General features: G+C 37.8%; 1 protein-coding gene across 5 annotated transcripts in view; it reads left to right on the top strand.

Moving 5' to 3' along the window:
* Positions 1-17,110, top strand: part of ptprsa (protein tyrosine phosphatase receptor type Sa) — a 403,088-nt gene that overhangs the window by 284,902 nt on the left and 101,076 nt on the right. For 3 of the 5 annotated variants that reach the window (XM_066647369.1, XM_066647367.1, XM_066647368.1), the window contains 4 exons: positions 1,313-1,627; positions 5,600-5,793; positions 8,392-8,418; positions 10,179-10,296. The exons of the other annotated variants lie outside the window; for them this stretch is intronic. In XM_066647369.1, coding sequence (XP_066503466.1) covers positions 1,313-1,627; positions 5,600-5,793; positions 8,392-8,418; positions 10,179-10,296 — 654 coding nt within the window. The remainder of the gene's footprint in view (positions 1-1,312; positions 1,628-5,599; positions 5,794-8,391; positions 8,419-10,178; positions 10,297-17,110) is intronic. 5 annotated transcript variants of the gene reach the window in all.

Raw genomic sequence — 17,110 nt, 5'->3', positions numbered from 1 at the left:
AATACCCACCGGCTCAGGGAATATAGTCTCCCTGTGGCCGGGTGCTTGTGGTAAGAAAGTCTTTTTAAAAAATTGTGTTTGAAGGACGGCAGGTACGTATAATATAAATATCCAAATAGTGTCTTTGTGCTGTTTTTAATGCTGTTATTTTCAGTTTGAAGCTCAGTAGCTTTCCATGTTTTTTATGAGTTAACATTTTGGGTCTTAATGTTTTTTTCTTCTTCTTTCTAGTTATTCATTTTGCAGAGAAATTCATTTCCCTGTAATCCCTGTAGCTGGTTTTGAATTAATTTCAGCTTTTTGCAGACAAATGTTCTGTTCACTTTAAATTTCAATTACGTTTTTCTCTTGACTTGTTTTCCGTGAAATGCCCTTATCATTTGTCTGTTGTTTGGGTTGAGCACATGCCTTCACCAGTAGAGATAAGTGTCAATGTAATAATGAATTGGGCTACTTTAAGAAAAGGTTTTTCTTTTCTTGGACAAAAAAAAAAGCAGCTAATCACTGAAAAGTGTTGCTTAGAAAATTAAACAAGCAGCCACGGCCCTCTCAGGTTAAAGATGAGAGGTTAAAGCTTGCCATCTTCATGTCTCTAGGTTTTCAATTGCTCTGAGAGCACTGTCTGTTTCAGTCAATATGATTAAGACCAAGCTATTATATTGCTTTAGAACCTTGCCCATGTAGTAATTTCCCATATGCTTGAGCAGAGTGTTCCACGACAGAACCATAAATGCTGTGCTAAAAACATGCTTTCCGAAGCTGATAAAAACAGCACTTTTCTCTATGGATGACAGAATCTCACCATTTCCAAGAGCACTGATTGAAACAGACCCAATCTCACACTAATGCAAAAGACATTTTTGTACGATATCCAGCAGTACAGGCCTGTACATGCTAAAGCAAGTTACTGCCTGCTACATTCATCAGTCAGCATCACATACATAGCCTAAATTCGACTAGGTCAGAGAGAAGCCCTCTGGGATGGCCTGCCATTTTTTTTCTTTATATTTCATTACTATGCATGTCATGTTACCTTCCTCTTTGGTTCACATTTGCATTTGCTCTTTTTATCAGTTTCTTTTTTAATTCTTATTATTTTGACGTTATTTTTATGTTTTTTGACGTTTTATTTTATGTTTTTATGTATCCTTATGTTCAGTATTGTTGTTGCTTGTCTTTTCAGTTTCTTTTTCCCTTTTATCATTTTCTTTTTCTCTTTCCCATCTTTTCGTTTTTTGTTTTTCACCCTCCCTTTACCTGCCCTGCCCCTCTTCCTCCTCCTCCTCTTCCTCTTCCCTCCCTGCCTGAGCAGAGCCTTCCGCCCCCCCACAAGAGATTAAGTGCTCCAGCCCCAGCTCAACATCCCTGTTGGTAAGTTGGCAACCCCCGCCAGCAGACAGCCAGAACGGAGAGCTGGCTGGGTACATAGTGCACTATTCGATGGCAGGGGGCGGAGCTGAGAGCAGAGCCGAAATCGCTGAGGAGCTGCATGTGCCTCCCACCTCCAGCCAGATAACACTGCAGAGGCTGGAGAAGTGGACAATATACCAAATAGCTGTGGCAGCCGCAACCACTGTTGGGCCTGGACCTGAAAGCACAGCCCTTACCTGCCGCACTGACGAGGACGGTATGAACTAATGAATGTGGAAGTTTTAAAAATAATTTTATGTACACTTAATCTTGCTTTTCTACTTCATGGTCTTCAGTCTTATCAAATTTTATTCATTCATTCATTCTCTGTAACCGCTTATCCAGTTCAGGGTCACGGTGGGTCCAGAGCCTACCTGGAATCATTGGGTGCAAGGCGGGAATACACCCTGGAGGGGGCGCCAGTCCTTCACAGGGCAACACAGACACGCACACATTCACACCTACGGACACTTTTGAATCCACCTACCAACGTGTGTTTTTGGACTGTGGGAGGAAACCGGAGCACCCGGAGGAAACCCACACGGACACGAGGAGAACACACCAACTCCTCACAGACAGTCACCCGGAGCGGGAATCAAACCCACAACCTCCAGGTCCCTGGAGCTGTGTGACTGCGACACTACCTGCTGCACCACCGTGCCACCTCAAATTTTATTTATCTATATATATTAATATTCGCTTATTGTGACAGTTCAGTCAAACTGAAAAGAGCTACCCTCTTAATGCCAATAGATGGTTGCTGGTATAAAGGGATATTAAAGCCCCTGGGAAACTAAATCAATTAAGTAAATCTGGCTCCTCAGAGCCCACAGTATGTAAATGTATTAATTATTTCTTGACAATATCTTCGTAAAGTCTAGTTAATGTCTGCTGTATTTTATTATTTTCCTCTACATGTAGAGTAGGCTGTCTGAAATTGGATAATGTTTACATAATTTGTAATCTAAGCATTCACCAAGCTAACATGGCTCAGCCCTCTCTACCAACCTTGTGCTTGCAGTAGTTCCAAGCCTCACACTGAAACCCTGCGTTCTTTCCAAGCAAGAGACAAAATTCACCCTGAGTAAACCCGGCGCTCATTCTGAGCCTAATGATGAAGAAACTGGGAGCTTGTTCAAAACCTTATACAGAGTAAATCCAGCACTCGTTCCCAGCCTTACACTGAATAAATCTTGTGCTCATTCTGAACTTCAAACTGAGTAAGTTTATTGCACATTCTGACCCTCCCACTGAGTAAGCCCTGTGCTCGTTCTGAGCCTCCCAGTAAATAGCTCTTTTCAAGCCTCACAGTGAGGAGACCCGTCACTCGTTCCTTACCCTCACACGGAGTAAATCTTTTTTTTAACCTCATTTCAAGTAAACATGGTACTTGTTCTGTACCTCATGCTGAGTAAACCCAACGCTTATTCTGAGCCTCACACTTAGTAAACCCGACGCTCTTTCAGAGTCTCACAGTGAGTAAATATGGCATTTTATCTAAACCCCTCGCTCATTTTGAGCCTCCAAGCCTCATTCCAAACATGAAGTAAACACAGAGCTTACTGAGAGCATCACACCATGTAAACCTAACCCTTGTTCCAACCATCCCTCAGAGCACCATTATATAGTATATCTATATGGGCTGGATATCAAAATCTCAGTTAACCCTAAATATCTGTGAAACCATGATACCATTTAAAGTAAAAAGCTAAAAAATGCAGCTTCTCTGTCTCATGCCTGTGTGCATTGCTATGGTAGCATTAACAAAAATGTATTTTCAAGTGTTAGAGGGCATTCAGTCATGTATGTTCATTAGAATATTAAAACCACACACACACAAATCTCAGAGAGGCTTGAGGAAAGTGTGTAATTATGATATATTATTCATTCATTTTATTCATTCATTTATTCTCTGTAATCAATTATCCAGTTCAGGGTTATAGAGTGTCCTGTGGAATAACGGGGCACAAGGCAGATACACATGCACATGGGTTGCCAGTCATTTTGCTATCAAGCTAGCAGGTTTAAAACAACTGCAGCTGATAAAAATTTTGCTTAGCCTGTCAGATATTTTTGTGAAGAAATATGAATTGTTTTCACAGCAGGGGTTTCTTTAGCCATCCTCATTCACTTCTCATTTCTAATTATGACCTATCCTATAACTAGGGCCTGTAATATAAGGGACTTCAGAAAATACAGCAAAGAAAGGCTCACTAATATACAACAAAGCGTTGTATATTGTATATAGGGTATATAAGTGCAACAATTGCAGTTATTGGATCTATGGTTTTAATAGAAAACATGTTTCCCACCTCCCACCTCCCACCCCCCAACATTTCCTCACATTCACTGAAGTAGACAGGCAGTTTATAAGCTTTTAAATGATCCTCAGCTGGCCTCTGGTTGTAAGAAATTGTGCTTGACATCGCTAGTGACAAGTCTTTGTGGCTGACTGACAGCAGGAGTTCAGGGGACAAGCTGCTAATCAATACGGAACGCCCTGTGCTGTTCTTCACCAGCCTTGCACACATGTCACTGTGATGGATGTGTGTGTTTGGGAGGCATGCCTGGGGTATTCTGTGTCATACAGGTCACACAAGGGGCATTGACCCATCCTGGGGAAATTAGAATTAGAAAATTCAAGAAAAATAATCCACATCATTGTGTTGTCACATTTTATTACACAATTCTCAGGAGGTGCTTGGCATTGCATTAGTTTTATCTAAACTCCCATCTGGAAGTTTTTAAAAGTAAACTTGCCATTCAGCACACTAGGGGATATTTGATCTGTCATTGCGTTATCTGTGCCAACTATTATTATTAAAATGTTTTTTCTAGGTTAATCATGAGAATAAACATGTTAAAAAGAGTTTTAAATAATCTAAACAAGCCTTACAACAAGCCTTAACTCTCTCTCTCTCTCTCTCTCTCTCTATATATATATATATATATATATATATATATATATATATATTAACTTTTGTGTAAGTGCAGGGTTCATATGAGCCTAATTATATATATCAAGTAATATTCACTGTGTAATATGGGAGCAGGCAAGAAGGCAGGATGCAAAGTTAGGTTTTATTAGTCTATGACAAAAATGAAAGAGTAGCAATGATTTTGAAGCTGTAATTTGAATACTACCTAGTATACCTTTAAATATGTTGCCATTTTGTAACATTACAAAAACAATGAATGTATAGTATATAATATAAGTTTTCTATATGGAATTTATGGCCTAATAAGTGGATAATTACTTGTCTGCATGATATTTACATGCTACTTTATACATTAATTAAAAAGAAAAAAAAATCCATAATATGATCACTAAATTGGGGTAATATTTTCCCTCAACCAAATACTAACAAATGCTTTCACTTCCACCTGCAATCCCCCCCAATTCACCCTGTTGTGTAATACAATAGTCATTTTTTATTGAAAGCACTGGGAACTTTTTTTTACTCCTGAGAGCAATACTCAATAAACACAGCCTTTATGTCCCATACAAACAGATTTTTCATTAGCTTTCACACCCAAGGCTGACAGGCAGCAGACAGTAGATTGTTCCGTGGGGAGGAGGCAGCAGAAGCAGTATAATGTATAAAAGCAAGATATTTGATTTGAAGTCTCTTAAGTCAGTAAGTGCATTTGAGAGTTGTTTCACTTAATAGAATGATGTTTGCGCTGAAGGCAGCAGGATAGAATTTTTGTGAAGTTCTTGGATGATGTTGCCAATGTGAGACCTAGCCTACAGCTGGGGAACACCACAGCAATAAAAAAAGTCCAAGAAATAGATTTTTTATTTCATAACTCCATTTAATGCAACACTGAAATGAAAATGCATGTTTTTTGTTTAAAAAACTATACCGTTTAATAATTCTATACAGTTTATATTATACAAATTATTGCAAAATATATCTATTCCCAAAATAATATGTACAATTATTTAACAAATCCTCTACAGAAAAAAAATCTACACATTTAAATTCACAGTTTTGAATTACAATTCAAATTTATTTACCAAAATATAACATATTATTATATATTAAATTTGACTTAATATTATGCAACAGAAGGGTTTTTGTCTTCTTTTCTAAGGACTGTATAAGCATATCTGTTGTCATTTCTGTCTCCAGAAAATGTGTAGACTTATTATTTAATTATTTTATTTATGTCTTTTTACTTATAGTTCCTGGAGCGCCTCCTCGTCGGGTAGAGGTTGAAGTGATAAATTCCACAGCTCTGAAGGTGATGTGGCGCTCGTTGTTGCCAGGGCGACAGCATGGTCAGATCCGTGGTTATCAGGTGCATTACGTGCGTGTGGAGAATGGAGAGGCTCGTGGGCTGCCACTCATTAAAGACGTGATGCTCGCTGATGCTCAGGTAACACCACACGTTCATATGTAGCTTTAACTAAATTCAGCTGGAAAGTTGTGAATCTGTAATACAACCATTTGATTCATTTGTTTCCATTTGGTTATTTCTGTTAGGAAATGGCTCAGCGTCAATATTTTAACTTTCTGTAGGTTTTTTTTTCTCTCATAAAGAATCAAAATATATTTCATGTGTTTAAGACGAAAGTAACAAAAAAATTACTTTTGTTAACACTTATTTTTCACTTTTAATATTCCACAAAATATTATTGTTGTGTTTGACAGCAACCTGTTTATTATGTAAGAAGTAGATGTGTACTACAGTTACCGACATCTATCTTATAAAAAACATTGTAAAATATAATACAATAAAAAGAGAAAAAGCCTCTGACGAAAAGTCACAAAGTATGACATTCTTCTCATTGCTTAGAAATGCATGTTGAACAAAGCATGAGGTCATACATTACTGAATGTTGTTAGAATCAATCATAATTAAACCTAATTTTTAAAGTCAGTGTAGTTGAATCGATCAATATATTTTATGACCCAAAGCAATCTCACTCACTACACCTCATTACTTTCTAAATTCTTTGAACCACCTGTTAATATTTCAGCCTTTTTTTTCATAGCCTTTCATCCACAAAATGATGCTTGAGTGGTCTATAAGGTCATATATTTTAGCTTAGAAAACCTTTAGCTGAGTTAAACTGCCAGGCTCTGTCCTGCAGATAACAGCACATTGAATCTGATTATTCAAGTGGAGTCAAGCACCGATAGATATCTGAGCATTCAAAGTGCCGAATTATGACCAAAATGTGTGACTTTGAGTAAGAATGTAAGAAAATACAGGGGGATAGAAAGTAAAAATCCATGCTGAAAGGGTGGGAGTGAAACTGATGTACACTCTTCAAGGGCATCAAAAGGTTAATTTAATCTTGACTTTACATGCAATCAAACCTTACATGTTAAATTTGTATTTAATTTTAATTACATTTATATGTCTGCATCATTGTCTGTAACTGCTTATTTGGTTCAGGGTCGTTTTGGGTCTTGAGCCCACCCAGAATAGCTGGGCTCAGAGTGGGAGCACACCCTGAGGGGTTGCCAGTCACAGGGTGACACACACTGACACACTCATCCACGCACCCACACCCATGGACAACTCCATGTTTCTATAATTATTGATAACAAACCAATAATTATTACTAACTCTGCATAATATGTTAGTCCCTTGTCAACCTGTTCTTCAAAGATCAGGACTTCTACAGGACCACAAAAGTTCATTCATTATTGGGTGTTGGATCAAGGTAGGTGTGTACAACAGAGTGGATGGTGAGTGGGCACAGTTTTTGAAAACTTCAGCAGCCCTACTCAGTCCAGTCCACTCATACAGGCACAACACACACTTGCATATAATTTCCATGTATGTTTTACTGTGGTATCCACCACCCAAATACTACCTACTGTGGTGGTCCTGTGAGGTTCCTGAGCATTTAATAAGCTATGAAGAGAAACCGGTGGCCTTAATGTTATGGCTGATTGGTGAATATATTATACCTAAATGAGAAAACAAACCTTCTTAACATTGAATAGCAATGGAGCATGATTTGTGGCCCAATAATTTTGGACCAGTTCTACTACCCAATGTTTCATGACATTTTGATTTTATTTTGACCAACTGGCAGCTTTAATATTACAAAATACATGGTTTGGTTCTGAGAGCATATAGACACACCGTCATTGTTCAGTTAAAAAAATTGTTTTTGTCCATTTTACCATATGATTTGAACTCTGCAGCTATCCTTCACATTGTGTGAACATTCTATGGTAAATGGACCAATAGAAATGCTCTAAAATTACTTGGAATGAAATAATTTTACATTGGCTTCCATTGAAACTTGAAGTTTTTTTTCCTTCTCCTGTAATTTATTTTATACATTTTAAGAATGTGTTTTCTTTTTTCCAAGCACTGGTTTTTCCTTCAGGAAATGCATATCTAGCTGAATATATGTTGATCCATACCATGCAGTCACAACCTGTACTCTAAAAGTACAAATTTAAATATATAAGCTGGTCTTGTCAGTAGACAGGTTTTATAGTCAGTAAAGATGTAGTTTGTGGACAAGTATGTGAGTGGATATCTACAAGCACACATATTTTTCTAAATTTTACATAGGCATATACAGGTAGATGCCTAATTAAGTTGTGCATCACCAACAAGGGACCTGGGATTTAACATTGTTCTGCTACTTTCCATGATACATGAAGTAGAATCCACAGTTCACAAGTCTTTAAGCCACATTAAAGATTATGTTGTTAATGGATGTGAATATGCAAACAATACTCTTTTTGAATTCTATCGTTTATATTATTTATGCATGATGAATTAGGCTACAACTGGATCTGTAGTAGACCAACAGATGGGATAAACAGATTCCTGGAAGTTTTAAATTGGCAGAGAAAGTGAGCAGAGTCCTTGAACTAAGCACAATTTGCTCCTTTTTCAGTAAACCTTGTTTTCTCTTCTAAATTTGCCTTTTCCTTTTACCTCATGACCTACTTTTAAAGTACTGTCTCTTTTGTGCGTACTCCTCTATGGGGGGGTCAGTGGGAAACAGACGACACCGCCGAATATGTGAGTACAAAGATGCCAAGCGCCTGCTGTAGTCAGAAAGCATGTGGTGTTGCATCATCTTCAATGTTCTGAGTGGACATGACCAGCTTGGGCCATTTAAATTGGCCTTAGAGCCATGGCCAGTTACTGACTACTGTGTCAAGTGTCGTACCAGAGAGAGTAAACCACTGATGACAAGGCGAGGGGATGATGCAATGCCGGGTGCATGTTAATGTCTGAGCGTACTGTGTTTGTGTCTGTGATGTGCCTTGTTTTGCAGTGCTGTGAACTGTTGTATTGTGTGTATAATGTTAAACAACAATTTGTTCAGGGGGCAAACTAAGTCTGAAAGTTTTATAGAAAAAACTTAAACTCAATAGCCAAGTTTCCATCCGTGTATCTTTTAATATATTTTTAAATAATAGTGTCAGAGTTAACATTTCAGTGCTTACGTTTAAACCATTCTTTCTATTTAATCAGTACAGCAGGTACATTCTGATGCCTGTACAAAAAGTGACTGCTGCATCATTTAATGTGGAATCGTAAATTCAATAAAACAGCTAGGTTATACTAATATAATGGCAGGTTCTGTTGATGTCTCCCTTGATAAAAAACTACATTTTTTCTAAGAATTTTTATATTCTATATTGCTTTAATCTTCTCCAATGTGGGAAGTTCGGGAACAATTTTTTTCAGTGTGGCACTCAGCCATTAGCGAACACCTTTCTGTGATTCCCCTTGCGCCGTCCCCCCCCAGCCAAACACATTCAGCATTCATTTTGCCATGCTCTGCTAGTTCTAAGTGATTTAGGGCCACAGCTTTCAGTGCAACTACAGGAAAATAATTACCCATCGATATTGCATGTGCACACAGATTAGCACATGATCTGCCGGCATTCACTATTCAACCGAGGTGTTTGTTCAGGCTTTCCCTGAATTAATTCTCTTTGCATGTTTTGTAGAAGGTTCAAAAGAGAGAGCGAAGACTCACCACACCTAATGAATTGGTGTTAAATATTAGCATGAGTAATATGTCAAAATTTCAGGATTGATTACTCCCAAATGTAGGTTTTTCCTCTCATAAAGTTATTTCATATATATATATATATATATATATATTTTTTTTTTTTTTTTTTTTTTTTTTTTTTTTTTTTTCATGTGTTTAAGACGAAAGTAACAAAAAATTACTTTTGTTAATACTAATTATTCAGCATTATATTTTGAGCTTTATTCAGTAACTAATGTAAATGTTAAATTTATAACTGTACATCTCTGTCATTTGAGGCAGTGTATGTTATATGTTAAAAAGGTTAGACATTCCTTTTAATTCATGAACACTTTAGTGCCAATAAATATTTCCCGAAATTAGATCACACTTCATTTATTCATTCATTACAGCAAGGTATGTAAGTTAAAAACACTGCATAATCGTACTGAAATGAAATCATGCTGCAATTATCATTGTCAGTCGAAAAACAACACACACTACAAATTCATACTTCACTAAATTTAAAATGACAGAAAACGGGGTAGTCAGGTCTGTCACAGGGCAGTTTTACTTTGAAAGGCCTAATATGTAGTTTTATAGTGGTAAAAGTTACTCTGGCCAAAAAAATAACCTATGGTTTATTTTAACCCTAAGAATTTTAGCGTTAAAGAGGGGGTGCAATGAAAGCTTTTGTAGTGCAAAAGATCTTCCTCAGGTCTGGGTAAAAGAGTTTTTTTTTTTTTTTTTCCCCCAACCTAAATGCTGACTTTTTCCTCCTGTTCACTAAATGTAGGAGATGGTCATTGGGGGCTTGCAGCCAGACACAACCTACTCCATCACTGTGGCAGCCTACACCACCAAGGGAGATGGTGCCCGTAGCAAACCCAAACTAGTGGTGACCAAGGGAGCAGGTGAGCACTAATGTAGTTATCATTATACACACCCTGAGATTTACTCAGTGCAATATGAACCCTGGGGCCCTCTGATAGAAAAGGACCAATGAACAGAATACATAAGGTTTTGGAGGAGGGGAAGCAATAAAGGAAAGGGGCAGGCTGCCTTTGTGCTCTACAGGAATAATATGAAATCTATGATGTGTGGATTGTTCACCACATGTTTCCTGCTTTTTCTTGTTAAACAGACGAGGTGCAGAATGGATTATTGTATTTTTTTGTGGTGTTTAGAAGCTTAGCAGAAATATGCAGTTTGTGTTTTAGACTGGTCTACAGTCATATTTTAGACACAAGTAGATTTTGTTGTATAAATAGTGCCTGTGTTAAAAACTAAATTAAGGATGCTACTTGTGAATGATTTATTTAGAGCCAGGCATTTTAGAGTAAGTGCTTCAAAGAGAAAAAAATGGTTTACTAATATTGGATCTGCAATAGTAGCTACAGAACCTCACATATATCAGGTTTTACAATAACAAATAAATTGTTGTAGAAGGTTATTCACATTTGTTTTGCTGTGGAGGACATCTGCATTATGCAGTGTGATGGGTGATTACTGTTGCTTGATTGGCAGGATTTCTAAACAATAAGACATTTGTGTAGTGTGAGGGTATTCAGGGGCTTATGTTCCCTTATCTATCACTGCGGGGCTGTATCTATGAATATGCTTGGCAGAGGCACTCATACAAATAAGAATTGGACATTGTTCCCAATCAGAGAGGTGTCTGTGTGTGTACAGTTTATGTGTATATCACATTAACTGAGCTTTACAAAGACTTCAGTGCAGGCCAGTTATTCTTGGACAGTCTTGGACTTTAGGCCTCAGATGGTCAGAGCATCGCTGGGAATTGGAAAAGCCATCTCCTGATAAAAGCGCCATCACTTAGACAGCTGCACCACTCGGGAGTTAATTTAACATTTCTTTTCATGTTGATTTGAAGAAGTGTGACAGCTCATCATACAACTGCTTTCTAATCACACCCCCTGCAGTCTGAGGCCTTTCAGCCAGGTCTGAGGTGATCTGACATGCCTTGATATTTTAACAAATTTCACATACCTAAATAAGTTTGTTCCCAAAAAGCTACACATGCTGATATTCAAAACAAATCCAGCAACAATAATGTGAAAGAAGTGTTCATTCATTCAGTCATTCATCTCTTTTTTCTTTAAATTAACTCTAAACACAGACCTTCTAAAAAATACTTTTAAAGGTGCTGATACATAGTGAAAAAACACATTGTGAACATTTATTTCTAAGTTCTAAGTTTTCTTTATAGCTCTGAACAATGTAGACATGGGTGTTGGCTACACACTGGTGTTTAAAGCTTTTTGATATTTTAATTAGATTGTCTTCTGTTTTACTTTGAATCTGATGTGACACTGTTTTTCTCTATAAATGTGGCTCACACGTTGACTATTTGTGTATTTCATTTTTACACATTTGGGATCATAGGCCATTGTTTCTTTGATTTTTTTTTTTTTGTTGTTGATTGCTGGTAGAAATTTCATGACCCTACACTCTCAGAAAAACTGTCACTGTGATGATACCTTTTGCTCTCTGACTGTGGTGGTAACCTCAATGTTACATATCCCATATGTTTAGCTATTAGCCTAATTATGTAATAGCCCAATAATATATATTAACTGAATTTTCAAATTAGTATACTATTGCAATGGTGTGGTTTTTTAGAGTTTACCTCAGATTACAGATAAGACATCATGTTAATTATGCAATTTTTAGCACTGACAGTCGCGGTGGTATTAAATCGTTTTATAAACAGGAGCTCATTTAATTTCTATTTGCTTTCTTGGGGAAAGAAGTGTGTTAGCAGTTGCTTTCCCTCATTTCTATTTTTGTCTCTTTCCTGCCTCTCTTTTCTTTTCTGAAAACCGGATTTAGCTTTCTTGGGCATCATCGGTCCATGTACCTTTTGTTAATTGTTTTTGCAGTTCTAATCCTGCAATAGAAAAATGTAAGACAACCCATTTCCCTACTTTGTATGTTATCAACAGTACCAGAGAATGTAGATTTTATTAGTTTTTTCTTTTCTTCCATCAAATCACAAATAAAGGGAATTTTAGAAAGGGATATATTTTAGTTCACTATAAATTGATATTTGATTTTTTTCATACTTAACAGGAAGATAACAGATATAACTACGTGTCACCTAAACGTCACCGTTCTGCTGCGGTTTAACAATCTTACTTATATTAGCCTTAGAACGGCGTCTTTGGACGCGCATGTCCCCAGTGTGCATAAAAATCTCAGCATATGTTGCCCTGTCTTTGACCATATTTCTAATTAAATTGTAAAATGGGTCAAGTATGTTAATCTTTAATCTACCAGCAGAATTCCTCCATTTCAAAATATGTGGCGCTATTAGTATTAGAAACCTCCGGTCTAAAATCTGCAGCCCAACCCATAATTGGCCACAAGAATAAAAAAAAAACTCATTAATTTTTCGTATTTTGTTGTATTTAGTTGTATGCTGTAGAAAACAGTCTGTTTTCCTTATATCAATGAAATTTATATAGCTCAAAATAGGAAAACAGTTAGTTCTCCATTTTTCTATTGCAGGATTAGAAATGGGAAACTAATTAATGAAAGGTACATGGACCATCATCTTCCATAGCATGGATAAACGCGCACTGCAGAATGAATGCTAAGTTAAATGCACCTAGTTAAAAAGCCCAGTGAAGGCGAACTAAACCTTTTTGTGCAAGGGGTGAAGGTGCCTGTCCTCAGACACTTTGAAGACACCATGAAGGCTAAGACACACAGTTTAATCCATCAATCAACTGATTTATTTACCCAAAACCTTACATTTACACACAGCTCCAGGGACCTGGAGGTTGTGGGTTCGATTCCCGCTCCGAGTGACTGTCTGTGAGGAGTTGGTGTGTTCACCCCGTGTCCGCGTGGGTTTCCTCCGGGTGCTCCGGTTTCCTCTCACAGTCCAAAAATACACGTTGGTAGGTGGATTGGCGACTCAAAAGTGTCCGTAGGTGTGAGTGTGTGAGTGAATGTGTGTGTGTGTGTCTCTGTTGCCCTGTGAAGGACTGGCGCCCCCTCCAGGGTGTATTCCCACCTTGCGCCCAATGATTCCCGGTAGGCTCTGGACCCACCGCGACCCTGAACTGGATAAACGATTACAGATAATGAATGAATGAATTAATTACATTTACATTAGTTAGCTACATTTATTGTGATCATTAATTGATATTACTATTTAAAGGAAAATAAAATTCCAGACTCCTCAAGGGCCCTCCCAACATTTGGTGGCCCTGGTTACTCAGTCCCACTTTTCACCCCACTACGACGTCCCTGATTATCTGAATTAACATACAAGTGTATCAATAACTAAGTAACAATTAATGCATAAGTACTAGTGAATAATCTCATTACTTTGAATAATTACAAATGGTTCTAAGTTAAATACAGTTCATTAATTCAATACTAAGCCTACAGTTAATATCATGTTAGCAGTAGCCTGGTGGTTAGGGAACTGGGCTTGTATCCGGAAGGTTGGCAGTTCAAACCTCAGAGCTGGCAGGTCATGACTAAAGTGAATTTGAGTAAGGCACATAACCCCCAACTGCTCCCCAGGTGGAGTGGCTAGGGCTGCCCACCACTATGGGCATGTGTGCTCACTGCCCCCTAGGGTTCACTATTGTGTGTGTAAATGTGTGTTTCACTGCAGGGATTGGGTTAAATGCAAAGAACCAATTCCTCTGTGTGCAAATACCGTGGCCAAAAAATCATTCTGATTGAATAAAAAACTTCAATAACTAAGTAACAGTTAACACTCAATGAACACTAAATAGATAATGAATAATTAATTATTAGCTCACATATAATTAATTAATATTGTGCAATCCCTTATTGTAAAGTGTTACCCAGTTCCCTATAATAGTGCATGATATAGTGAGTAATATAAAGAATAATTAACAGGGAGCCGTTTTTGCTAACATCAGCCATTTTCTGTTTTGAAATTATGGCAAGTGAAAAAGGCTGAGAACTAACTAAAACAATGTAGATTGTGGCAAATTATTTTGCATTACTGCAGTACGTTGCATTGTGGAATTGCTGCTGGTTTTATTGATTATTTTCATTAGAGGTGCCTGAATATACTAATTGAGCTTCATGAATTATCAATATTAAATTTAATGCTGTCAGTAAGTATATTCTACAGGGTACATCCGTCTGCCTTAACAGCTGATCAGGTATAAGGTATGAATGAGCAAGTCAGAGCTGAGCTCAGTACAGAGGGTGTGGAGTTCACAGCACCAGCGTCTTTCAATAGCCGCAAGGCTGTGTTTGTCTATAGCAGGTGTCAGTCTGTAAGCTGTAATCTCTCTCTCTCTCTCTCTCTCTCTCTCTCTCTCTCTCACTCTCTCTCTCTCTCTCTCTCTCTCACACACACACACACACACACACACACACAAACATGCATGCACACACACACTCTGACTGATGTGCCTCAGCCAGAAAGCTCATCTCTCAAAATAGGAAGTATGGTGCCCCCTTTCCTTCTCTCATTTCTGAGACTGTGGCGAAAGAGCTTAAGTTAAATAAATAAAAAATAAAAATAAAATAGAGCAAATAAGAGAGAGCAGAAAACTGACTTAGCCCTTCTTAGGTAAAGAGCATCATGGTCTTTTAAGTGACAGCAGGGCAGGGGAGCTTGGCCAATGGAGGCTCAGAGGAAGCACTCTAGGCACTTTCATGCTTCATTTCGGGACATTGTGCTGTCAGACAACTTAAGCTTGCGCCTCTTCCCATTGATAAGGGCTGACCCCCTTTCAGGCACCGATGGACCCTCCATGGCACACTAAGCACTGACTGAAAAGAGGTCTTTTCTCCTCCTCATTCTCCTCCTCCACCTCCTCCCGTCTCTGCCTTGCTTTAGCACTCCACATTCAGGTTCATATACACCTATGATAATGCACACTCACTTGCTATTACACACACATGGTTATAAACACACGGACAATTAATTTTTATTAAAGGCATTTATTAGAATGCATAGAAAGACAATAGAAGCTTTTGTAATTGGTGATTACTAGCTGGCCATCTTTTCACTGGATATATTTGCACTCATAAAATTATATCTTTATAGATATATATTCATTCATTCATTATCTGTATATATAATTTTATAATGATTTTAGTTTATGAATTATGGATAGAAGTAGTTTAAAGCTTAGATTTTTTTTTTCCCCAGTTCTGCTCAGATGTATTGCTGGTCAATTTAGACACACACAGTAATGTTTTAGCAAAGGCTAAGAAACCTTATCAATATAAAGATTAGAAGGCAGCGTCATTGCTTTACAGCACCTTGATCTCACAGCAAATGTCCCAGTATTGATTGTTTTCATGGTGTGTGTTGTCCAGGAGGAAAGACATGGCCATGATTGATTGAAACTCCATTATTGAGCAGAAAGCCTCCACTGGCTGCTAGAAGCTCCATCCAATCTTGTCTACCTGTACATTTATATATTTATTCAGTTACTGAATGGACTTTTCAGGCATAGGAGAATGAAGGTCATGGCTTAAGGTATGGACAAAATATTATTTTCAGGGTCGATTTCTAAGAGATGAATTAAGCCTTGTCTTGGACTGAAGTGTTTTACCAAAACAAGATCTAATATTGTCCTAGGCTTAATTTGGATCTGGAAAATTAAAATATACTGCCTCACACTGTGATTGCAGTATGTATTTCAGCCATTTTTAAAAGATCAGTGATTCCTTGATGCTACGTGGAGAAACATTGGTCCCTTGATCAAAAGTATTGATGGTGGTTGCATCATGTGAAAGCCTGGAGTTAAAATTTATTTTATAAAATCAGTGCAGGATTGAGTGCTGCTTAAGTGTATTCCTTTTGTTTTAATTAAGAGGATTTATGGTTGGGCAAGATGCGCACAGTACATGCGCACAGGTTAACAAAATATTGTGCAGTATTATACAGTACTCAGTATTTTTTTTCCTTATACCGCATATGTGTAGCTGGAATTACAGGTGTAGAAAATACAGAAAATTAATAGTAGCAAACACTCAATAATCTAAAGAGTCGCCCTACACTTCCATAAGCACTATTCTGGTTTTCTCTAGATTCTCATATCATTCTCTAGATATGAGAAGGGTATTTAAGGGGCTGGAAATTAGTGGGAGGAGGGAAGAAATATAAGCGTAACGCAGTCCTTTCTCAATCAGGGCTTGTGTGTCAACAGCAGCCATTAATGAAGTGTGTGATGGGAAACGTGCCTGAGGCCCTGTAGTGAGGGATTGAGGGAGGATTGTGCTGGCCGGTATGCTGTGCTGAAGTGGAGTCGCGGTGTGCTGCTGCAATCATGGACATGCTGACCCCTGCTGTCCTCGCTTTCTGGCAGATTGCATTGTGTCCTCATCACCTTCATCTCTCTCTCTCTCTCTCTCTCTCTCTCTCTCTCTCTCTCTCTCTCTCTCTCTCTCTCTCTCTCTCTCTCCACTTCTCTATCTCTCTTCTGAGGCAGTTGTGTTCCTCCTTTTTCTTTGCATTCAGTATTCTATGTGTATTAATGACTTACTCCATACTGTTTTCACTTATTATTGGTTGCGCAATGCATTAATGAAATGAGCAACTATATTGTTATCTGAATTACATTATTATATTTCATTTTATATTTCTGCTAATTCTTTGCCTCGTAACTAGTTCCACAGTTTTCAGACTCTAGATCGTCTGGTTTGATTGTATGATTTGGGCTTGTATACAGCTTTTTGATATGTGTACTCTTT

Source organism: Hoplias malabaricus, chromosome 16, assembly GCF_029633855.1.
Source record: "Hoplias malabaricus isolate fHopMal1 chromosome 16, fHopMal1.hap1, whole genome shotgun sequence".
Taxonomy (NCBI): Eukaryota; Metazoa; Chordata; class Actinopteri; order Characiformes; family Erythrinidae; genus Hoplias; species Hoplias malabaricus.
Note: the sequence above shows the minus strand (reverse complement) of the source record. Positions and strands in the feature narration are given on the sequence as shown.